Source organism: Pan troglodytes, chromosome 3, assembly GCF_028858775.2.
Source record: "Pan troglodytes isolate AG18354 chromosome 3, NHGRI_mPanTro3-v2.0_pri, whole genome shotgun sequence".
In the NCBI taxonomy this organism is placed as follows: Eukaryota; Metazoa; Chordata; class Mammalia; order Primates; family Hominidae; genus Pan; species Pan troglodytes.
The window spans coordinates 160,775,376-160,801,694 of NC_072401.2; the positions used below are offsets into that span (position 1 = coordinate 160,775,376).

Here is a 26,319-nt window from a genome sequence, read left to right on the forward strand (position 1 = left end):
AATCTCAGGGCCCACCTTATATCTCCTAAAACAGAAACCATGAAAATGAGGCTTAGCAATCTGTCTTAACAATCCCTCCAAGTGATTCTGATGCATCATGTTTGAGGACCCCTGCCCTATGCTCTTGCTGTTGTTTCTGAAGGGGAAGAAGTGCCAAGTAACTTCTGACATTTATTAATTAATGTACCAAGACTAGCAATGTTGGTATTCTCATTCTTCAAAGCATCTAATTATGGACTCTGAAATTGCAATTTATATATTCCTAGAATCAACAAAGGACACCAAGCTGCTGCTCTTTTGCATGGAAAGGTAATCTTATCTTCAAATGTCCCCATGTTTCCGTTGCTATTGAGAGGCTCTCATAAGGGTTAGTTAAGAGTTCTACTGGCTTGGCTTAGTGACTCATGCCTGTAATCCTAGCACTTAGGGAGGCCATGATGGGCAGATCCCTTGGGCCCAGGGGTTTGAGACTAGCCTGGACAATATGGCAAAACCTTATCTCTGTTAATAAAAAAAAAATGCAAAATTACAAAAATTAGCCCGACACAGTTGTGTACGCCTATAGTCCCAGCTACTTGGGAGGCTGAGGTGGGCGGATCACTTGAGTCCAGGAGGTTGGGAGGTCGAAGCTGCAGTGAGTTGTGATTGCGCCATTGTGCTCCAGCCTGGATGACAGAGGAGACTTTGTCACAAAAAAACAAAAACAAAAACAAAAAACAAAAACTACTGCTTGTGATTTCTGGTTGCTTCTGCAGCAGAGACCATGGGCAAAATCCTGGTGCTGAAATAAATATATGCCCTGATATATTAGTGGACACGTTGTTAATCTACGTTGTATGGCTGGTTGGTTGTTTGAAAATCACATAAATACAGCCCTAAATTCAGTTATACTGTATACAGTATTGGCAGAGATACATGGTTTCCAGGATGTTCTAAGGGAGCTTTGGATAGGTGCAGCCTTCAGAGGTCAGCAGGTACGACCTTGCACTCTATGTGGGCTCCCCTTCACAGCACGTGTTCATCCAACTGACAAAATATTTCCAGTAACAAAAGCACATTCTATTTTTGGACAGGTCTAATTATTCTTCCATACATTGAACTAAAATCTGCCTTCCTGTAACAGTCACACAGTAGTCTGAATTCTGAATTCTGGTAAAGAATCCCCGTCTCATTGAAATAGCCCATGAGATCCCAGGAAAGGGTCACTTTAGGCTCTTTTGCAAATTTGGCTTCCCCGCTTCTTTCAGGCGTTCATGTAACAACATTCCCAGGCTCTGCACCACTCTGCCTCTTGATGCTCTTCAATTTATTAACATCTGGCTTAAAATGTGGCATGCATAACCAAAAATAATGCTACCATGTGGCCCAATCGGGGCAGCATTTGTTTCTGGAACACAGCTCTCTGTTAATGCAGCCTGTTATTGTGTCAGCTTTGTTGGCAACTGAGCTAACCTCCGGGCACATCTCCAGTCTGCAGTCAGCTCCACGCTCCACATCAACCTATTGCATAATGTCTTACCTATCCTCTACTTGGATTGTTGATTTTTAAACTCTAAGTGCAAGCTTCATATTTAGTCCTATTAAATTATAACTTTGTGAGTTTCAGACCCAATTCTAAAATAGTAACATCTTTTACAGTCCAAATTGTCATCGAATTTTACTCTCTCTTCTTCCTAGGTTTATATGTTCAGCAAACGTAACCACATGATGTCTCTCTTTGTATAAAATCCTGAGGAAACTGTTGAACAAAACAGCGCTGATTCCTGTTCCCCTCCCTCACTCAATTATTTACCTCAAAGCTTGAAACTAGAATAAAATGTCCAAGTGAAGTACCAGTTAAATATTGACTTTCACTTGCCAATTTTACTTCAATCTGTCTTTCAACTGAAGTAGCCTAAAAAATGAAAATGTAATCATTCTAAATAATTCTTAGGGAACATTTAGAATGCCTAATGGGTATTAAATATTTGAAATATAAATCCCCATTCTTTGATGTGTGCAAAAGGAGGTAGTTAAAGAATAGTATAGAGTAATTAAAAGCTTTTATCATGATCTAGGATTAATTGAAGTATTTAGAGAGTGGTGATGCCATACTGAAAACAACTATTACAACATTTAGGGTTTTGTAATTTTCTCTGGGTTAATTAATGCTTATAAAAATTATTCTGGCTGGACGCGGTGGCTCACGCCTGTAATCCCAGCACTTTGGGAGGCCAAGGTGGGGTGGTTCACCTGAGGTCGGGAGTTCAAGACCAACCTGACTAACATGGAGAAACCCTGTCTCTACTGAAAATACAAAAATACATGCCGGGCATGGTGGCACATGCCTGTTATCCCAGCTACAGGGGAGGCTGAGGCAGGAGAATCGCTTGAACCTGGGAGGCGGAGGTTGTGTTGAGCCAAGATTGCACCATTGCACTCCAGCCCGGGCAACAAGATCGAAACTCCGTCCCCCCCCAAAAAAATAAATAAATAAAATTATTCTGAGTAGGCGTAGTGGCTCATGCCTGTAATCCCAGCACTTTGGGAGGCCAGGGTGGGTGGATTACCTGAGGTAAGGAGTTTGAGACCAGCCTGGCCAACATGGTGAAACCCCATCTCTACTAAAAAAAATACAAAAATTAGCTGGGCGTGGTGGTGTGCACCTGTAATACTCAGGAGGCTGAGGCAGGAGAATCACTTGAACCCAGAAGGCAGAGGTTGCAGTGAGCCAAGATCACATGATTATACTCCAGCCTGGGTGACAGAGCAAGACTCTGTCTCAAAAAGAAAAAAAAATTATTCCTCAAATGGCTTCTTAAATCTATAAAAATTGAAAATAATTATAAAGAAAAAATTTAAAGCCAAGAACAGTAGTTCCATGACTTGGAAGGCTGAGGTAGGAGGATCACTTGAGCCCAGGAGTTCAAGACCAACCAGGGTAACATAGTGAGACCCTAGCTCTCTTAAAACAAAATTTTAAGATATCTTACTTAGCACAGAGTATTGGCACTTAGAGATCATGGGCTATGTGAAGAAATATATTCCTAAACTTGATTTATGAGCTACATGATTACGTGTAATGTGGAGTTGAAAACAAATAACATCATGATCGAAAATACCATAATTCAATTCAGAGGATGTGGGCTGAGATGATACCTGATCTGATACCTTCACAGCACCCAGAGAGGAAAGATCAGAAAATGTGTTTTCAATAGACATGGTGAGAACACTGCTAGGGAAGGAGTGGCAGCATTTTTAACATGAATAACCTTAGCTAACCTATCACCACAGTATGTTGAAATAATTTTTTTTTTTTAGAGGATCTCACTCTGTCATCCACGCTGGAGTGCAGTGGTGCCATCACGACTCACTGCAGCCTCAATCTCGTGGGCTCAAATGATCCTCCCACCTCAGCTTCCCGAGTAGCTGGGACTACAGGCCCTCAACACCATGCCCAGCTAAATTTTTTTTATTTTTGTAGAGATGAGGTTTCACTATGTTCCTCAGGCTGGTCTCGAACTCCTGGGCTCAAGTGATCCTCCCACCTCGGCCTCCCAAATTGCAGGGATTACAGGCATGAGCCACTGCACCTGGCCAATTTTTGATCAAGTTATGCTGATACAAAATAGCACTGAGGATCCTGCTTAATTAGATTTCCACTTCAAAAGCAATGTTGTGTATTTGTTACATCACTGCTTACAGGAAAGCAAATTAACTTTACAGGTTTGAATATGTTGTCAACAGTCCCATGTCTACCATCATTCTCCAGTGGCCACAGGTTCTTCACAGTAACCAAAGTATATTTAAATGTTTTTAAAATGAGAAATAAAGTGAAATGGGAACCCTGTATGTTGCTGGTGAAAATGTAAAATGGTGCAGCTGCTGCAGGAAAAGGTATGGTGATTCCTCAAAAACTTAAACAGAGAAATACCATGAGATCCAGCCATCCCAGTTCTGGATATATACCCAAAAGAAGTGAAAGCAGGGACTCAGGTATTTGTACACACATGTTAATAGCAGCATTATTCACAATAGCCAAGAGGTACAGAGGCAACTCAAGTGTGGTGTATACATATGTATCAGTTCCCTAGGGCTGCCGTAAGAAAATACCACAGACTGGGTGGCTTAAACAACAGAAATTTATCTTCTCACAGTTACGGAGCCTGAAATCTAAAATCAAGTGCTGTTAGGGTTGGTGACTGGTGAGCCCCTCTTCCTGTCTGGTAGGAGCCCACCTTCCTGTCATGTCCTCAAATGGCTTTTCCTCTGTACAGGTGAAGACAGAGAGAGGAAGGCCTGATGCCCCTTCCTCTTCTTATAAGGATACCAGTTTTATGAGATTATTTTAGCACCTCATTTAACCTCAATTACCTTCTAAAGGGCTGGCCTCCAAGTACGGTCACACTGAGGGGTTGGGGCTTCAACATATGAATTGGGGGGGTGGGGATAAAAATTCAGATCATAACAACATACAATGCAATATTATTTAGTCTTAAAAGGGAAGGACATTGAGACACATGCTGTGATATAAATGAAGCTTGAGGACATAATACTAAGTCCAATAAGCCAGTCACAAAAAGACAAATACTGCATGATTTCACTTAATGAGGTCCTGAGTAAATTTACTGGGACAGAGAGTAGAGTAGTGGTTGCCAGAGGCTAGGGGAAGGGGAGAATGGAGAGTGAGTGTTTAATAGGTACAGAGGTTCTGTTTTACAGGATGACAAAATTCTGGAGATGGAAGAGGTGATAGTTGCAAGCAATGTGAATATACTTAATGCCACAGGATTGTCCACTTTAAAATAGTTAAAAGGTAAATTATGTTATGTTTATAAAAGAAAAGAATGAGAAAAGCACTCCAACATTAAACCATTTGTGTTTTAATATGCAGCCCAGGGCCAGGTGCGGTGTCTCACGCCTGTAATCTCAGCACTTTGGGAGGCCGAAGTGGGCGGATCACAAGGTCAGGAAATGGAGACCAGCCTGGCCAACATGGTCAAACTCCGTCTCTACTAAAAATACAAAAATTAGCTGGATGTGGTGGCTGGCGCCTACAGTCTCAGCTACTCAGGAGGCTGAGACAGGAGAATCGCTTGAACCCAGGAGGCAGAGGTTGCAGTGAGCTGAGGTCGCACCACCGCACTCCAGGCTGGGCGAAAGGGCAAGACTCTGTCTCAAAAAAAACTGCAGCCCTAAATGCTACTCACTGTAAGTGGATGTATCCCTTCTGAAACAAATTTAAACACACACACTTACCATGCTGCCATGATGTGCTGTCAGTCTCTCAGCCACTAGCCTAAAAGTCTGCATTTTATGCTTTTTCTCCATATTGGCTTTTCTAATGTGTCAGATGGGTATTTCATCATTTATGTCAGGGGTTCCAATTTTTTGGCTTCCCTGGGTTACATTGGAAGAAGAATTATCTCAGGCCACACATAAAATACACTAACACTAACCATAGCTGATGAGCTAAAAAAAAAAAAAAAAAATTCAAAAACATTTCATGTTTTAAGAAGCTTACAAATTTGTGTTGGGTCACATTCGAAGCCGTTCTAGGCTGCATGCAGCCCGTGGGCCACTGGTTGGACAAGCTTGATTTACATCTACCTTTCCATAACTCTTAAATTTTCATTATGCATTGCAACTTAATTTTTTCCATGTGTTATAATTACAGTGATGGTAATAAAATTACATTTTTACTGAATTACAGGAAAATCAGCTTTGGGGTTTCGTAAGTCCTGCAAGACTGTAAATAATTTAACAATATCGTCAGATGTTGACTGACTCTAAACTAGCAGAATTGGAAACTCCCAGATTTATTTTGCCTCTGTCTCTTTCCCTTCCTTGGCTAATATACAAATGCAAGGAATGCCTGTGTCCTAACACACAGTAAATATTTGTGAATAAATGAATATATGTGTGTATTTGCATGTTATGAAAACAATTCCTTTACTGAAGGAAAGGAAAAATGCAGTGCCTCATGCAAACCAGTCATGTGCAGACCTCTAAGCAACATATTTTAGGATAGCATTACATTATTGTAGGAATAGTTCAGTTTTTAAAATACAGATAATAAGTTTATATTTGGAAAGAATTATTTTCAGGTGCAGCAAACCATTTAGAAATAAAATTTAATTAAATATAACTTCCTCCCTTTTGAAAAGCAAAAACAAGAAATGCTGGTGCAACTTTCTGAGCGTCTGTCCTAATGCCTTTGCACATGTCATATAAAAGTTTCAAGATTTACTAGATCAAGGAAAGAGAAACAGTCTATTCTATTAGAAAAAAGAGAGTTGGAACAAACAAATTTAGCTTTTACAATGCTTTGTAATTTGTATATAAATATGAATAATATCGCTTCTCGGCCTTTTGGCTAAGATAAAGTATAAATATGAATAATATACATTCAAATGCTGACAAAAGATTAAAAACCTAGAATTTTGTGCAATTAGAATGAGTAATGATTATAGCTGTTTAAAATTTATAGTAAGTGCTTAGTATATGTGTGATATTGTGTTGATGGATCAGGAGGTGGCAGAAGGAGAGAAAGCTTGGCCCAGTCCTCAGAAAGCTTATAATATAGCTAAGAAAAGAGTCTTATGCACTGAATAACTACAGCAAAGCTGGGTGATGCCGCCTTTCACTGAAAAAGAAATTCAGAGAAGGGTGTGGTCAGTCTGTAGTAGTCATGGAAAATGTGGTCCTGAGCAGGACTTAGACAGACTGATGACGTCAACACACAAGTTTTAAAAATTAGAATTCGTAATTTTAAAAAATACAAGTATACAATCAAATACTTGTGAAACGCGGGGATGGGAATCTGTTAAATTTTCCTGTTCTCTGTGTAAGAGACATGAAATGTAAAGCAGATTTCCAAAATCACTGCCGATCTCTATTAATCAGATCATTATGACATCCTATTGATCCATATTAAAAACTTCATAGCTTTCCACGCACTTCAAAAGCTGATTTCTCCTGACAATAGATGAAGAAATTAAAGCTATAACCATGGGCCAATTAGCTGAACTCCCTTTAGCCCACTTATTATACTACTGTTCACAAATGAAAACATAACACTACTTTTGCTCCATCATGTGTTACTTTTTCATGTTAATTATTACTGGGGAAAATCCAGCAATTTAAAAATTACAGATCGTTTTCTAGCTCCCAATTTTCTAGTTAACAAAAATAAAAGGGGATTAAGTTGGTTATTTATTTATTTTTCCTTCTCTCTTAGGGAGGCTTTCTAGATGGCCATCTTTTCTATTTTATTTTTCAACCTTTTCTTTGGTAACCCCTTGTGGTTGCAGCCTAGCTACTTCAAGCGTGCTTGCCAGCTAAAAAAGGCTAAAGTGGGAGTCTAACTGGGCTTTCAATTTCGCTTTTTTGACAGCAGCCTGCCCCCCACAGGGAGACACTAGGTGAGCCGCAGCTGGGCCACTGGAGAAGGGGGATAAATGCATTCCGTTTCAGTTGTGTGATTCCCTCCCGTTGCTTCCCACAATGCATCTGTAACACCTTTACTTTTCCATTTCTGCTAGAAAGCAAATCTCTGTCTCTTCCAAAGGACAGTGAACATAAGTAACTACCACCCTGGAAAGCTCTGTGGGGAGCGATGAGACGGGAGGGGCCCGGGTGATTAGAGTATGGATTGGAGGGAGCAGGTGGGAGCTGTTTCTCTGAAATCTGCTTCTAGATGTTGCCCTCAGCAGTCCTTTATTAGTGAACAAATAGTATAAATCATCGAGAAAGTAGTAGTAGAGAAATGTTAGATGGGAAAGGAAAAAGGACTCCTCCCCTTTCCGTCAACATACCCTATTCCAGGCAAAGAAAAAGTGAGCAAAAACAGTGTACAATGATAGGTTCCTTCTGCACTGCCTTTTTGTGCTGAGATTATTATTGGCCCAGGTTAAGGATAAACAGTTATCCCGAATGACTCCCTGGATGGAACAGTCAATCAAACTTGTAAGTTAGTGCCTATGAACAGTAAGACAAAACACAAACACAAACACATACACACACACACACACACACACACACACACAGACCTTAGACTGCAAACTTCTCAAGCCCCTGCAAATCACTTCATTCATTTACTCCTTCCTCCAACAATTTTTTTTTTAAGAGACAGAGTCTCACTTCATTGCCCAAGCTAGAGTGCAGTGGTGCAATCATAGCTCATTACAGCCTTGAACTCCTGGGCTCAAGTGATTCCTCCCACCCCACCTAACACGATCTTTTTAGTGTACTCTGTATTGGGCTGTTTTGGTGTGTCCTGCATGTCCTATCTCCCTATCCTGTAAAGCTGGAGCCAAAAAGAGAGTTCCAGAAGTCCTGGTTCCCCAGCTGGAGTTGCCCAAATAGACCGCTTCACAAGAAAGTTTCTGCCTGTGATATACCTAAGTGGATAGGCCACCAACACCAGTGCAGGAAAGTGATTCAGATGCTGGAGAACAAGCAAGAGCTCAGAGCCAAGGAGTCAAGGCAATGTGGGTTTGAGAATGGTAAAGAGGAAGTCTTGGGGCAGCTTATAAGATATACAGGGGGGCAACACAAAGCGAGATGTGGGCTAGAAGAAGAATGCATCACACAAATCTAGGACTACTGTGGCTGCTTCAGGAGTGGATTGGGATGCTCCAGACACAGTCAGTGGGCTTTAAACTTGTCCGCCAAGCTGGAACCCATGAGGATTAGTGGAACCCAAGGAGGTCTCTTATCACCCACAAGCCTCCAACACTGATTAAGTGGGTGGTTTGCACTGAAACTGGTGCCTTTCAACATGGGGGTAAACATCACCTGGCCCAGAAGCCAGTGACACTGAAGGAGGAGGCAGGGAAGGAGCTGGAGTTCACTGTGGATGTGGCAGCTGCCTCACCACAACAGAGGCAGCATATCAGTGACAGCCCACGTGGCTGCAGCAGCCCCTGGGGACTGCTGTTGTATTGAAATGATACGTCTGCTGCTTCACTTCTGCTTTCCAAATTTCCCACAAAATGTCTCTCGTGGCCCAGACAAACCCAAAACTATGTAGGGAAGGGAATCTAGGACATGTAGTCCAGTGGGCTCAGCTGACACAGTACGAACCTGCCACAGGCTGTGGCAAGCTCAGTCCAGCTAAGGCACTATGTTGTTTTCTAGTTTGCACTTTACATAATTTCTTTGACTCTAGTGATAGGCAATATGTACTGATTAATGATATAAAACTGGACAAATACCTGGACGGCTTATCATTGAACAAGGCAAAAAAATGTCCAAACTATAAAAAGTGAAAGGAGATTGTATTAATTTTTTTGTCCCTAGGCAAGTATGATGGTTCAGAATGCTGGTCTTGTCCCCCTGGCAAAATTTGAGGCCATCTCTGAATTACTGCAATCAATTTGGGATAAATTCACAGTCTTCTCCTTGGGTTTATAATGAAGTCAACAGGTGGTTTTGATAAAAGTCATCTTTAGTCAAGAAGAATAGCAAATTAGGCTGGGCACAGTGGCTCACGCCTGTAATCCCAGCACTTTGGGAGGCTGTGGCAGGCGGATCATGAGGTCAGGAGATCGTGACCATCCTGGCCAATATGGTGAAACCCCATCTGTACTAAAAATACAAAAAATTAGCTGGGCGTGGTGGCGGGCGCCTGTAGTCCCAGTTACTCAGGAGGCTGAGGCAGGAGAATGGCGTGAACCCAGGAGGCAGAGCTTGCGGTGAGCCGAGATCGCACCACTGGACTCCAGCCTGGGCAAAAGGAGGTCCTGCATGGCCTATCTCCCTATCCTTTAAAGCTGGAGCCAAAAAGAGTGTTCTAGAAGTCCTGGTTCCCCAGCTGGAGTTGCCCAAATAGACCGCTTCACAAGAAAGTTTCTGCCTGTGATATACCCAAGTGGATAGGCCACCAACACCAGTGCAGGAAAGTGATTCAGATGCTGGAGAACAAGCAAGAGCTCAGAGCTCTTTTTGAGACTCCGTCTCAAAAAAAAAAAAAAAAAAATAGCAAACCATAGCTGGATAAATACACCAGTGAATGTCACCTCTCATAATTGCACAAGATTTCCTCGGAGTAGAGGTGGGTATCTACTTGGTGATATCTGTGGAATGGCCTGCATCTTTTCGTCTTTCTCTGATTGCAAGGAAGGAAGTCAGTAATGGCTTATAGATGCGGGAACTTTGCCCAGTACCCTGACATCATGAGTGCCTCCCCTTCTGTTTGGTGCTTATCTGAATTCTCTTTGCACGTGGAAGTGGATGTCATGGCACTGGAGAGGCTGCCTGGCCAGGGCAGCAAGTAAGGGTTAGAATTCAGGAAACCAGCTCAACCCAGTTTTAGCACTGAAAGTTCAGTGTCCTGGGAATCCCTTCATCGTGAATACACTGGGACAATTGGTCAACTTAGGCCAGAGTGTGGCTGTGGCAGGAACAAGGTTTTGCTGACCTGGACAACAGGAGAAACTAAAATCAGAAGAAAAGGCAAAGGAAATGTACAATGAGAGGGATGCCAGCCATCTGGCCTGCTGGGTTTGCTGACTGGAGAGTGGAGGACAGTAAATCAGTTCTGGGGGACAATAAATTAGAGTTGATTTGTAAATCTTTCACCTAGATTCCCTAAATGGGCCAGGCACGGTGGCTCACACCTGTATTAAAACTACAAAAATTGCTGGCATGGTGGCACATGCCTGTAACCCCAGCTACTCAGGAGGCTGAGGCAGGAAAATTGCTTGAACCTGGGAGTCGGAGGTTGCAGTGAGCCGAGATTGTGCCACTGCACTCCAGCCTGGGCAACAGAGCCAGATTCCATCTTTAAAAAAAAAAAAAAAAAATTCCCTAAATGTCCTTTGGTAGCAATTTTTAATAATGTAACTAGAGACTAAGGTTTGTGATTTTCTATATGTGCAGCTTTTCCCTTTTCATTCTTCTTCCATCTCTGTGCAATTGTAGAAGAGAAAGAAGCTATGGAGAGATGGGTAGGGGGTGGGATGGCGAGTAGAACAGAGGGTAAGGGTATATCAGTCATTTGGTGAGGGTAGGAGATAGAAGAGGATCAAAATATTTGTCATCCCTTTTAATGAACAGACTACAGGGATGACGGTTATGGTAGAAGTTGTCTTTGAAGCTGCCTTATGTTAGAGTCAATTGCTCAAAATTTTATCTACTCAGTTGTGTCCAGTGGAGATGTGACAAAGTGAGTGCCCCACATTGAAGTATCCCTGCCCTTGGACCTTCTGCCCCTGGGCCGGTTAGAGGTAAGGGAGTCTTTTCCTTTCCAGTTATCTGCGAGGCTACCCTATGCCACCTTCTGGGAAGTCTGAACTCTGCTTTAACAGATGGTCCTTAATTTTCATACAATACATAATTTTCTTAAGGCCACAATCCCAGCCCCAAATGTATGCTTCAACTTCCAAACGCTTAAGCTAAGGCACTCTGACGTTCTTTTTTGTCGTTGTTGTTGTTTTTGTTGTTGAGACGGCGTCTCACTCTGTTGACCAGGCTGGAGTGCGGTGGCGCTATCTCGGCTCACTGCAAGCTCCGCCTCCCGGGTTCACGCCATTCTCCTGCCTCAGCCTCCCGAGTAGCTGGGACTACAGGCGCCCACCACCACGCCCGGCTAATTTTTTGTATTTTTAGTAGAGACGGGGTTTCACCGTATTAGCCAGGATGGCCTCGATCTCCTGACCTCATGATCCACCCGCCTCAGCCGCCCAAAGTCCTAGGATTACAGGCGTGAGCCACCGCACCCAGCCTCTGCCGTTCTCTTAGGGGGTCCACAGTGGTGCAGCAATGGTTTACACATACAGTTTCTGTCTGTGGTTCTGTCACTTCATCACACAGAAATGACTAGACAAACTCCCATCCAAATTTGGAGATAATCTGACTTAATTAAAAGCTAGATGTTATGAATAAATCTCACAATCTTCTAGAGTCATCCTCCAAAGCCATTCAAACACAGGTACAATAAGAGGCAGCCATAATGGCCAATTGGAGAAAGCCATTCACATTAAGATGCTGTGGACCAGGACAACTGTGAGCCTTCATCACAAAATCACAGAGGCAGAGGTTTTCAGTGTCCCGCATTGATTTGTGAATGAGCAGCTTCTCCATGCTGGTGCTCATGCCTCAGAGTGCTCCCGGGTGAGCAGCAGCTGGGAAATTGCTTATTTAACCATGATTAATGGGATTCTTGACCAATATATAGAATAACATAAATAACTTTGTACTTTATGGTCTTCACACAAACAATCCATACATGTGGACAATAATTCCACAGCATCTTCCTTCCTTCAGAAGCAGAAGTAGAATCAATACAATGTTATAGGATTTACTGCAAATCCTGATTTCTATCTCTATCTTCTGAGTAGTTTTATGCCTGGGTCAATGCTATTATTTATTTTTAGCTCACTTACAAGGGAGTCTAAGATACTCAGTTTGAGAAAAGAAAGAAATCCCCAAGATCTGGAATGGATTGTTTTGTATCCATGCAGACAAAAGAAGCTGGCATTCCTCAGGACATTTCCATATCTCCAAGGGTGTGCATATCCTGGTGAGGGGTGGTGATCAGGAAGGTGAGTTTGGTTCAGTGGTGGATCTTGCGTTCTAAGTGACTATAGAATCCTCCGAAAAGGAAATAAATGAAATCTACCATGTCAGTTCCTTGGTATGATCTGGAATCATAGATCATTTTATTTTTTTAACTTCTTTATTCAGCCCACATGATGAGCATGCCTACTTTGCTCTGTTTCCGTTTTATGAAAAGAGGGTGGTGATAACTACTTAGCTTGTAAATGGAACTTTGAAAGAGTCTGGAAATCCCTAAAAGAAAGAGATGTGGGAGGTATTATTTCCTTGCAATGAACACAGAATTTATGTAACCCAAATGCTACCAGCATTTATTCACTAATCTTCCCTTAACTTCAGATTTGTTTGCATAACTTTTGACGACTTACATTCCTAATTATCCTGTCACCAGTGCCGTCATTCACTGGGCAGAAAACATATTCCATTTTTATATTATCATTTACAGAATGGTATTATACATGCTAATTTCAATAATTAAGTTAAATAATAAAATTAAAAGTATGTTCCCATCTTCTGATCTTCCTACTAAAGTTAGATCGTAAAGAGCAGTGGAATTGGAGCACATGTGAGCTTCAAGGTGCAGAACATACACAGCTCCTACTACTCTGGGCCTACTGTGTCTCCCACATGTGTCACTGGACTGCCTGCATCACAGTCTCCTGGTGTGCTTCTTTAACATGCAGGCTCCTAGGCCCCAAAAAACAATTTGGGGTATAGGGCCTGAGGCTCTGCATTCTTAAGTGTCTCCATAAGTGGTTCTTATGCATATTACATCTTGGCCTGCAATGCCCTAGATATGGATTGTGGTTAGCTCAGAGTCCCCTTCAGGAAGACTGTGATGGTTAATATTGTGTGTTGGCCGGGCGCGGTGGCTCACGCCTGTAATCCCAGCACTTTGGGAGGCTGAGGCTGGCGGATCACGAGGTTAGGAGATCGAGACCATCCTGGCCAACATGGTGAAACCCCGTCTTTACTAAAAATACAAAAATTAGCTGGGCATGGTGGCACCTGCCTGTAATCCCAGCTACTCAGGAGGCTGAGGCAGGAGAATTGCTTGAACCAGAAATTCGGAGGTTGCAGTGAGCCGAGATCATGCCACAACACTCCAGCTTGGCGACAGAGCGAGACTCCATCTCAATAAAATAAAATAAAATAAAATAAAATAAAAATATATGTATATAGTGTGTGTGTCAACTTGACTGGGCTAAAAGATGCTCAGAGATCTTGTTAAATATTTTTTCTGGGTGTGTCTGTGAGGGTGTTTCCAGAAGATATTAACATTTGAATTGGTAAACTGAGGACAGAAGACCGTCTCACCCATGTGAGTGAGCATCATCCAATTCCTGGAGGGCAAGAATAGAGCCAAAAAGTGGAAAAATGGCAAATTTGTGCTCCACTTGGACCCTCAGACATCAGTGTTCCTGGTTCTCAGGCCTCAGGTTTGGAGTGGAACTGTACCACCAGCATTCCTGGTTCTGTAGCTTACACACAGCAGATCATAGGATTTCTCCCTCATAATCACATGAGCCAATCCCTCATTTGCTATATCCTGTTGGTTCTGCTTCTCTAGAGGACCCTGTGGTTACGTCACTTCATCACACAAAAATGACCAGACAAACTCCCATCCAAATTTGGAGATAATCTGGCTTAAATAAAAGTAGATGTTATGAATAAATCTCACAATCTTCTAGAGTCATCCTCTAAAGCCACCAACAGAATGGCTGTATCACAGACAGAATGTTCACAAAGAACCCCAAAACAGGATTAGGCTCACATGTTATGGCACACTGTATCTCTTTTTTCCTCAGTAACCACCCTTGCCCCCAATTATGCATTTGTGAGTTTTGATCATTGTTTAATAAACTTAGAAGCTGCTGTACTTGTTCTAGCCACCTCAAATTCCTGGCTCTGCCCTCAGGTCTCCGCTCCTCCAGCCAGAGAAGGTCACCTGACTGCCAAGAATAAAGCTTAGAAATAAAGCAGATCTCTCCTCTCCTCCACGAGGTTTCCCAGGGCTGTTGTAGGTCCTTTTCAGAGCTACAGTTAGGTATCATCCTGACTAGGAACTCAGTTCTGCTCAGACTCAGCTTGGAAACGAAGTAGCTGGATGCCTTGTGATGTTTGTCTGGTTCAACCCTTATTACAGAGCAGGGGCAATCCATCTGTGTTCATTTCTTCCTCTCAAATGACCACCTCTCCTGCAATCCTGTCCTTTCCAGAAATTATCTCCTTTATTTTAGAAAGTGCTGCCTCAAATAAATGATTTGACCAACTAAATGATTTGATGTCGCTGTCAGTGCCATTATTCTTGAAGACATGGATAATCTTCTATCCACTGCAGACTTTTCCCTGAGGTATATTTTTCTAAAAGGTGATATCTTTGGTCAAAGGGGGCTTTTAATAGGCACGGTGAAAGGTTCTACCTTTTCTGAGATAATTACTGGCAACTGGGGTTAGCAAGACAGTGAGGCACTTTATCCTTTATCACTTGCTGTGAATGAAATTGACTAGGATCATACACAGCAGGGGTCAAGGGTAAAGTGCTTCCTTGCTGGAGTTCAGCTTGTGCTACCTCTCCTCTTGCAAGAAAGGGAAGAAAGGAAAGGGAAATGGACTCAAGGTAAACAGACAAAATGATGCCTGTAGTTAAAAGCTTTCCACCAGAGGCCCCTAATGAGATCTTTCTATTCTTTCTGAATGACATAGAGTTTTCATCAACCAAGATTATGTAAACTAATGAAGTTTATAGGCAGAATTCCAAACTTGGCCATTCTACTATAAAATATTTTTAATGGAACTTGTTTTTCTTTAATGTTATTTAGATCAGGTTTACAAGAAAATCCAAAAAGCCAATGTTTGTCAGGATAATGATTAGCATCACAAATAACTTAATCTTCTAGGCCCAGTAGCCATTAGTTTACTTATATTGCTTGTGACCTACCTCAGGTGACGATATGCATATACATATATAACACATGTGAAGCCTACCACATGCCAGACACTAAGTACTCTGTACATATTACCCCATTAAATACCCTATGAAGTAGATATTATTATGGCCATTTTACAGATGGTGTAACTGAGACACAGAAGGGTAAGTATCTTGTCCAAGGTCACAACAATAAGTAAGTGGTGGAGCCAGAATAGTTTAGATCCTTGCTACTCAAAATGTGGTCTGGGAACCAGCAGGGTGGGCATCACCTGGGATCTTGATGGAAATGCCGACTCTCAAGCCCACCCCAGTCTTGCTCTGTCACACAGGCTGGAGTGCAGTGGCATGATCTTGGCTCACTGCAACCTCTATCCCCTGGGTTCAAGCAATTCTCCTGCTTCAGCCTCCCAAGTAGCTGGGATTATAGACGTGAACCACCACACCTGGCTAATTTTTATATTTTTAGCAGAGACGAGGTTTCACCGTGTTAGCCAGGCTGGTCTCGAGCTACTGACCTCAAGTGATCCCCCCACCTTGGCCTCCCAAAGTGCTGGGATTACAGGAGTGAGCCAGCACACCCACCCCAAAATCTGCATTTTAACAAGCCTCTCCAGGAGAATAATTTCCACATTAAAGTTTTAAAACCATTTGCTTAAATAATCTTAGATTATTTCTTCCTGTACTTTAAAAACCTGCTTATGGCTTCAGACTTTGGGAAATAAGGTGTACTTGGTTGGCTTATTAAGAAAAAAAAAGAATTTTAAGATGGTTTTGTGTCCTTTCCCCAGCACCAATCTCCCCCAGATAATCAACTTCTCAAGAGAAAAAAACAGTTTAAAAAATATTATTAAATTCATATTATTTACAGGTGCTTTCATTTCATTAAACCATGATAGAAAACCTTATAAAAACCTTATATCCCCCAAATTACAGATTTTTTAAAAACTGAGTTCAAAAGAGTTAAGGGGAAAGCCGACATTGGTGTCTAAGTTTACAGTTTTTGCTTCTTGAAGCAGGATCTTCATGCTTACACCTATTTCCTAGTAGGTAGCACAGGGCCTGGCACACAGTAAACAATCAACTCATCCTGCATTTAATAATTTTTTCACATCCTGTTTCAACAACAGAAACTTCTTTTTGCTTAATAAAGAGCATTTCACCCTGATTTAAAGAAGTGATATTCACAGTGCGCTGCCCATGCCGACCTTGCTAAGCTTGCTCCACACACCCTCCTATGCCCACCATGACCACTGTTCAGCAGCTGGAAGATGATGCCTAGTGGACAGCAAAGGCCTTGATGAATACGTGAAGGAACTAGGAGTGGGAATAGCTTTGTGAAAAATGGGCACAATGGCCAAGCCAGAGTGTATCATCATTTGTGATGACAAAAACCTCACCATAAAAACTCAGAGCACTTAGAAAACAGCACAGTTTTCTTGTACCCTGGGAGAGAAGGTTGAAGAAACTACAGCTCATAGCAAAAAAACTCAGACTCTCTACAACTTTACAGATGGATCATTGGTTCAGCATCAGGAGTGGGATGGGAAGAAAAGCACAATAACAAGAAAATTGAAAGATGGGAAATTCATGGTAGACTGTGTCATGAACAATGTCACCTGTTCTCAGATCTATAAAAAAGTAGAATAAAAATTTCATCATCACTTTGGACAGGAAATAGCTATGAAAATCAACAAGCTCAGTTCAATGGGCAAATCTCCATACTGCTTCTTTTTTTTTCATTACTGTGTTCAATTATCTTTATCACAAACATTTTACATGCAGCTGTTTCAGTATCAGATTAATTAGGATCATCCCTTTGGTTAATAAATAAATGTGTTTGTGCTAAAAAATAAAAAATAAAAAAATTAAGAAGTGATATTAACATAACCTACAAAGTATCAACTTTGGAAAATTAAATAAAGCCATGGAAAGGCAAATAAATCCTCCTCCCTTCCATCTTAGCTTATGCAGTAATTATTTATATACATATATTTATATTTATATATTTATATTTATGCATATATAAAACAAAACCAAAAAACGTGAAGTTAAGACAAAGCTTTTCCTTAGAAGTCCTCTTCTACGGGGTTGGTTCAGGTGCTTTTCAAAGGGATAGCAGCAACTGATTTTTTTTTTTTCTGCAAATTACATTGTATTGAGTTAGGTGACCAATAATTTAAGGTAGGATTGATTTGCAGTTGCTGTCACCTATAGATAAGGCTTTCATGTAACACTTATAGTTTCGTAAATGTAATAATACATCTTACGAAAAGAACAGTGTTTGATGGAGGACAATGAATAAGGTCTCCCACTTTTGCTATTATGATAGCAATGCCTAATATCTAATGTCCTTATCAAATAAATCACTGCAACTGGATATAATTAAGCTAACTAGATGTTTGGCAATTTTGTTTTCAATAAATGGCCCATTTTATTCTATCAGAAGATCATTTCCAACTATCTTAGCTTTTAATTTATTATTTTTGAGTAGACTGAAGAATCATGGTAAGGACATATGTATATTGTCTACAATATATCTTAAAGTAATAGAACAAATTTTGATTCAGGGCAAACTGCATGCTATGACAACAATAAAAGGCAGGTAAAAATAAAAATAGACAAATAAAATGCAGTTTAGTCAACCCAATGTTTCAGTACCATTAAAATGTGTAAGCTTTTGTCATGAATTAGTTTTTAAAAATCTAAAAGAGTTGCCTTGTGGATTATAGTGCTGGGACTTAAACTGCATTTGCAGTAGGACTATTTTATTATTTCTTCAAACAGGAAACCACTGGCAATTCAGTGTGAAGTCATTTTCTATTTTTAAAATAATTGAATCTGAGACATAACTACTAGTATGACAGTTTCACAGAGCAAAAAATAAGATGAATAAGTGGGTCTGAAATGCTGGCTAATGGAGCAATACATTTCAAAATTACATATACATTTATGTACTTCTCCTACCACTTACAGTTTCATTCATCATATCGTTTTTTGGCCATTTCCTAGAGAGTATTTCCAATTCTAATGTATTTCTAACAGAAATTTCATGCTGTGATCACTCCTTTGTAAGGTAGAGTTCTGTAATATTTCTGGTTTACATGAGCAGACTTTCTAGTAGGTATATGATGGCTGACTAAATATATTAATACTTTTATTTAGTCAGTAATCTGGATGTAAGGCACATAAATACCCCATATAAACAGGAAGCAGGCAGAAGCTTCCATCCTTCTTACAAGGCTGTGTGGCCTTCAGCAAGTCACTTAACTTACCTGAACCCTGAGTATTCCCATCTGAAAAAATAGGTTAAATTAGATTATCTGTTATAGTGCCTTTTTAATTTTATGTCTTATATTAACTATTTCTTAACTATATTTAATTTGAGCCAAGTAGGAATTAATGAAGAAAAATCTGAATTAAAGAATGTATTTTTAAAGAAATGTAATTTTTAAGTATTTTTTTTTTCCTTCGAGATAGGGCCTTGCTCTGTTGGCCAGGCTGGAGTGCAGTAGTGTGATCACAGCTCACTGCAGCCTCGACCTCCCAGGCCCAAGCTATCCTCTGGCTTAGCCTTCTAAGTAGCTAGGATCACAGGTGTGCACCACCACACTCGGCTGATTTTTAGAATTTTTTGTAGAGATGAACTCTCTCTGTGTTGCCCAGGCTGGTCTCAAACTCCTGGGCTCAAGCAATCCTCCCACCTCTTCCTTCCAAAATGCTAGGATTATAGGTGTGTGCCACCGCATTCAGCCCAAGTTTTAAACTTTAAAATTGCATAGGACCTGGAACTGGGTAAACAAATTAATGTCATTTGTATGTAAACAGATGTTTTAAAAATATATAACCATGCTCTAAAGTAGTTTTTAAATTTTCTTCCTAATTTTGTTTATAAGGTTTTTATAGTAAAATCTTTGTAATACAAAAATAACATTTTCTAGGCAGGTGCGGTGGCTCACACCTGTAACCCAGCACTTTGGGAGGTGAAGGCTGGTGGATCACTTGAGCTCAGGAGTTCGAGACCAGCCTGGCCAACATGGCAAAACCCCATCTCTACTAAAAATACAAAAATAAGCTGGGCGTGGTGGCGCACACCTGAAATCTCAGCTACTCGAGAGGCTAAGGCAGGAGAATCGCTTGAATCCAGGAGGCAGAGACTGCAGTGAGCTGAGATCGTGCCACTGCACTCCAGCCTGGGCAACAGAGCAAGACTCTGTCTCAAACAAACAAACAAACATTATTTATAAAATCTCCTCACTATGTCATTACAGAACTTAGCAAATTGGTAGTAAAACTTCTGTGGAAGAATAGCCAGCAGATAAATGTTTTAAAAGTACAGATGGTTAGCTTGCCATATTAGATTAAAACTCACAGTTATCAAAAACATGAATTATAGAAATCAGAACAGCATCTGATTGTGGGAGGATTGACTGGGAAAGGACATACAGGAACTTTTTAGAGTGATAAAAATATTCAGTATCTTAATCTAAAAGTGCATACATAAAGGTGCTCACTTTGTAAAATGTTATCAAGCTAAAGACAAATTAATGTACTTAATAGAGTATGTTATATATCAACTTTTTAAAAAGGTTTTAAAAGTTGGATCCACCGATAGTTTTTTCAAAAAGAATTTCAATTCCTTTATTAATTGAAAGCTAAATAAATTCCAAGATCCATCTGCAATGTAGGAAGTAACTTATGCTCTAACTATGATACTCAAAAAGAAGAGAAATGAGTGGGAAAACAAAACAAAACATATGGCTGAGTTTTGTGTAGTGTTATGTGAGGTAATTTCCTGTTATTTCTCAGGGTTTTTGGAATTGGATTTGTGTTTCCTTTGGATGCCACACTATGCTGTGATGGATATTTAGACTGAGCAAATCAACCCTATTATGTTCTGGTTATCCAATAGATTATAAGCTTCTAGAAAAGAGAACATTTTTTTCATGTATATTTTTGTATCCTCCAATGCTAATGGACAAGTTTTTAGTATTTAATTGGCACTCAATTTGTTAAATTGGATTTCAAATATGTAGGATAAAAAATTAGCATCAAAAATGTATTTTAAAAGGAAATATATCAAAATTTGATAGAAAAATGAGACTTGATGAGTGATCACATTAGTTAAGTGGTCGAGTATACCAGCTAGATATATACTGTGAATCATCACATAGAATAATGAAGCGTCAGTGGAAATTTTTTAAAATGAAAATTAAAATAACTGTAGTTATAAATGATAAATAAAAGAATAGTGTTGGCTGGGTGCAGTGGCTCATGCCTGCAATCCCAGCACTTTGGGAGGCCGAAGTGGGCAGATCTCTTGAGCCCAGGAGTTCAAGACCAGCCTGGGCAATATGGTGAAACCTCATCTCTACAAAAATACAAAAATTAACCAGGAGTGATGGTACACGCCTATAGTCCCAGCCACTTGGGAGGCTGAGGTGGGAGGATCACCTGAGCCCAGGGAGGTCAAGGCTGCAGTAAGCCATAATCGTGCCACTGCACTCTAGCCTGGGTGACAGAGTGAGACCCTCCCTCAAAAGAAAAAAAAAAGAGTAGTGTTATGCCTATGCCAAGAGAAAGCAAAATTGTATTTATTTATTTATTTATTTATTTGAGACAGAGTATCACTCTGTTGCCCAGGCTGGAGTGCCATGGTGCAATCTTGGCTCACTGCAACCTCTGCCTTCTGAGTTCAAGCAATTCTCATGCCTCAGCCTCTTGAGTAGCTGGGATTACACGGGTATGCCACCACTCCCAGCTAATTTTTGTATTTTTAGTAGAGATGGGGCTTCACCATATTGGTCAGGCTGGTCTCAAACCCCTGACCTTAAGTGATCCACCTGCCTCGGCCTCCCAGGTGCTGGGATCACAGAGTGTGAGCCACCATGTCCAGCCAAAATTTCACTTTAAAATTAAATTAGAAATCAATAAAAATCCTATGAAACTCTTAAAAGTGCTCTAAAGTAACTCTCAGAATTGCTGTGAAATTCCTCAGTATTTTCTCATCCTCTACATAGTTTTTTTTTACATTATTGACATCCAAAATAATTTTTAAATGATTTCTCATGATATTTTATTGTCATATTAATTATTAATAGTGACAAGATATTTTTCTTGTTTTTATCACAATTACACAATATTTGCATGGATTAAATCAATCTTTTGTTTGCCTAGCCTGGGTACTTCACTTAAACTAATGTTTTTATGAAAACATGGACTTTATATTAAAAACAGTTCCAAACATGGAGGAAAGAGCTCCAAGCTCCAATAGGTTAGAAAGGTGGTAAGTGATGGGCCTTATAGGAGTTAAAATTATTATTCTTGAACAGCTCAAAAGTTTGATTTCTGTGAACTGACTGCAGTACCATCTAAGACATAAGCATCCCTATAGAGTTGAACTTGGCTATAATCAAGCCTCTAGAGCCAAATTCAGTTTACAGAGAATAAAGGAACAAGTTAAATGATATGAGAAGGAAGTAATTGACAAATTCAGAATGTTGGACATTTCTGCTGCATAACTGATCCAGTTTCTGCAACAAGTAAATGGCAGGGAAAAAAGAAGGGAAGACTGCACCAGTTTAAAAGAGACAAAAAGAGAAAACACAACCGAATGCAATGTGTGTTGGATCCTTATTCTCAAAATCAACTGTAAAAATACATTTTAGAGACAATCAGGAAAATTTTATTATGGAGTTGTTAATTACATGATGCCAAATGATAGTTATTAATTTTGTTAGGTGCAGTCACGGCAATGTGGCTATGTAAGAATATGTTCATATTTTTTCAGATGCACAAAAAAATATGTAAGTGAAATAATATGATATCTGGGCTTAAAATATTTTTACAAGAAAAATACGAGAGATGTGAGTCAAATGTGGCAAAATTTTGATAAATGTTGAATATGGGTGACAGGTAAGTGGGAGTTCATTGGCGTGTGTTTTAAAATAGTCACAATAAAATTTGTAAAAGGCAAAGGCAAAAAAGGATTCATATCTACTTCTTCGAAGTAATAAAAATGATTTTAAAAAATATTGATGGGGGCCGGTTGTGGTGGCTCATGCCTGTAATCCCAGCACTTTGGGAGGCTGAGGCGGGCAGATCACCGGAGGTCAGGAGTTTGAGACCAGCCTGGCCAACATGGTGAAACCCCATCTCTACTAAAAATACAAAAAATTAGTGGGCATGGTGGCTCACGTCTGTAATTCCAGCTACTTAGGAGGCTGAGGCACGAGAATCACTTGAACCCTGGAGGGAGAGATTGCAGTGAGCTGAGATCATACCACTGCACTCCAGCCTGAGCAACAGAGGGAGACTGTCTCAAAAAAAAAAATTGTTGGGCTTTAAATATGTATACATTGTTCATAGTATATACAATTCTCTAAAGCTTGTGGCATTAATAAGTTATATATCTGTTTGTATCTTTCACCTGCTAATTCTGCTCTCTCTATATATACCACATGAAAATAAGAGAACAAGAAAAATAATTTATGCAAAGTATTCATACAAATTTGTAACAGTAAAAATTAGGAAATTATAAAATACAGGAGGCTGCGAAGCTAAGTATTATATGTCAGTATAATGAAAGGCAGAAATCTATCAAAGGTGACAACAATTTGAACTATGTAAATACATAAAACTAAGTATATACACTGGTGTAAGTTGGAAGAAATTTTAAGTGTTAATTAAGACTCTTGCACGTTCCAAATGACAGAAAACCCAACCCAAACTGGCTAAGGAAAAGAGGAGATTTATTGGCTGATGAAAATTAAAACTTTAAAAGGCACAAAAATCTCTTCAAAATAGATTATAGACCTAAATGAAAACGTAACATTGTAAAATGTCTAAAAGAAAACACAGGATAAAAATCTAAATGACCTTTCTTTTTTTTTTTTTTTTTTGGTAAAAAAGTCAAAAACAGACAATACCAAAGGCTGACAAGGACACAAAGCAACAAGGACTCTCATTCATTGCTGATGGACATGCAAAATAGTATAGCTAGTTTAGAAGACAGTTTGGCTTAACACAGGATCCAGCAATTACTCTCCTAGGTATTTACCAAATTGATCTGAAAACATATCCATGCAAAAGGCTGCACATAAATGTACATAGAAGCATTTCTCACAATTGCCAAAAACTGGAAGCCACCAAGATGTCTTTCAATAGGGGAAGGGATGAACAAATTGTGACACATCCGCACAGTGAAATATTATTCAGTGGTAAAAAGAAATAAGCTATCAAACCATGAAAAGATGTGGAGAAGCCTTAAAATGATATTGATGAGGAAATGAAGCCAATCTGAAAAGACTACATACTGTATAACTCCAGCTCTGTGACATTCAAGAAAAGGCAAAACTGTGGAGACAGTGAAAAGATCAGTGGTTGCCAGGAGCTAGGGGGAAAGAGGGAGGGGGGAATGAATAGGTGAAGCACAAGAGATTTTTTAAGTGGTGAAACCATAACGTATGGTACTATAATGGTGAATACATGGTCCTATTAATTTGTCAAGACCCCCATATATTTAATAGCATAAAAAGCAAACCTTAATGGATGCAAATTAAAAAAAATTATTTAGGAGATTGTAGGATTTCAGGAAGGAATTCAGACTGTGACAAGAAAATCTAACTGTATTACAAGTGCATAAAACAACCTTACTGAAGAGGCTAGAAAGAAAATGTGCAGACTTAAGTAACTTTGGAAATGAATAGAGTTTATAAGAATAAAGGCAAAAGGAATTGCAGATAAGCAGTGTACTCTTGTTGACAAAGTCCTTCTCACAGGAGTAAAAAAGAGGTAGAGTGAGGAAAGAGATGATTTTCCCAAAGCCAAATGAGTCACAAGAAGGGGAGTGGATGAGATGGATGATGAGCAACACAAATCATAAATGCCCACCATAAATATGCATTTGATTATTTTTCTGTAACATTGTAAAATATGCTCACAATTTGGAAAAAAAGAAAAAAAGGCCAGGTTCACGCCTGGAATCCCAACACAGGTGGGTGGATCACTTGAGGTCAGGAGTTTGAGACCAGCCTAGCCAACATGGTGAAACCCCATTTCTACTAAAAGTACAAAATAAATAAATAAATAAACAACCACATGTGGTGGCATGTGCCTGTAGTCCTAGCTACTCAGGAGACTGAGGCAGGAGAAACACTTGAACCTGGGAGGTGGAGGGTGCAGAGAGCCCAGATCGTGCCATTGCACCCTAGTCTGGGCAACAGGGCGAGACTCTGTCTCAAAAAATAAATAATTTGGAAAAAAAGGAAATAAAATGAAGTTTAGTTTATGCCTTATAGACTTACCACAACTAGTCATATTCTATTTTTTAGATATTATTATAATTTCACACACACTGCCCAAATCATTTAAAGTAAGCTGAATGAACAAAACACAAACCAATCACTTTACTAGGTTTAATGCATATCCTGCTCAAATTTTTATCAAGCGAATATGTCAAGTTTATAATGTTATGAGAAGCTTAAATCAGTGTTAATAAAAATTTGATGAAAAGTATGTTTTTTATTACATCAAAGAAGTTTCTCTTGCACAAACCATAAAAGCTATGCTAATTCAAATACTCCTTTGTGAAAGTTACCTCAGATATAGTGACAACTGCTGTGTTAAAGACATGTTTATGGCAACAAGATGATGATGATCAGACTGAGTGGGCATAATGAGATAGCAGTATCATGTAAATTAAATGTAGGTGGGTTGGGCATGGTGGCTGACGCCTGTAATCCCAGCACTTTGGGAGGCCTATGCAGGCAGATCACCTGAGGTCAGGAGTTCAAGGCCAGCCTGGCCAACATGGTGAAACCCTCGTCTTTACAAAAATACAAAAATTAGCTGGGCATGATGGCGGATGCCTGTAATCCCAGCTACTCAGGAAGCTGAGGCTGGAGAATCTCTTGAACCCGGGTGGCGGAGGTTGCAGTGAGCCGAGACCGCGCCATTGTACTCCAGCCTGGGCGACAGAGCGAGACTCTGTCTCAAAAAAAAAAAAAAACCCAAAAAACAAACAAAAACAAAAAACATATGTGATCATTTCATTGTTATATCCATTATATAAAAATCATATATGTGAGAGAAAAAGCAAATTTAGATCTCCTTGTGAAAGCATACACAAAAACTATTTACCTGTAAAAATCATTTGTTTTCCCACAGTAGTAGATGTTGGCTTTTGGTATGATACAGATGCCATGGCTAAAGTCTTAACCGTGCTACTGGATTTTCTTCTTTGGCTTCTTCAAATCAGTTAAGCTGCACCAGAAAGAACGAAAGACTCTGCAGTCTTTCCTCTCCCTGCTTGTGACCTGAACCAGGTGGTTGCTAATGACTCTTTATGACAGGGAGATAGAATGTTCCTCCTTGCAGAGTTCTGCATTCCAATCTCCAAGAGCAGAGAGAGATACTGCTATAGTCTTCCCAGAACTTGCATCCAGTAATAACTTTTCCTTATTTGTCAATATCAAGTCAGAATACACTTGTTCACAGGTACTAGATCCAGTTCCAGCTTATGCCCCAGATAATCTGGCAGGCTCAGTCACCACTGTCTTTCAACATTTCAAAAAGAATGTCTTGCAGAAACATGTTACAGCAAAAAACAAAAAGCCCCCACAAACCATGGTTAAATATATTTGACAAACACTGGCAAGATAAAATACAGTAAAAAATAACATTAATAAATTAATGAGATAATTACACACACACAAATATATATAGATATATTTCCAGTCTCATATTCCAATCCCTCCTTAAATAGTGCTTGTGCTTTGGTCATGTCAATCTACCTGTGGTTCTCAATCTGTGCAATGCTTTCTCATTGTTCTGAGCCTTTACACATACAA

At 39.9% G+C, this 26,319-nt stretch overlaps 1 protein-coding gene and 1 pseudogene across 1 annotated transcript in view; one reads left to right on the forward strand and one right to left on the reverse strand.

Annotated features, from left to right (window-relative positions):
* The window catches only part of SPMIP2 (sperm microtubule inner protein 2), a 141,906-nt gene extending 116,100 nt beyond the window's left edge, over nucleotides 1-25,806 (reverse strand). Inside the window, exon 1 of the mRNA XM_001136762.8 lies at nucleotides 25,610-25,806. Within this exon, the coding sequence (XP_001136762.2) occupies nucleotides 25,610-25,673 (64 nt within the window). The 5' untranslated portion in view covers nucleotides 25,674-25,806. The remainder of the gene's footprint in view (nucleotides 1-25,609) is intronic.
* Nucleotides 16,716-17,119, forward strand: LOC100613957 (fatty acid-binding protein 5-like; annotated as a pseudogene).
* Nucleotides 25,807-26,319: the final 513 nt, after the last annotated feature.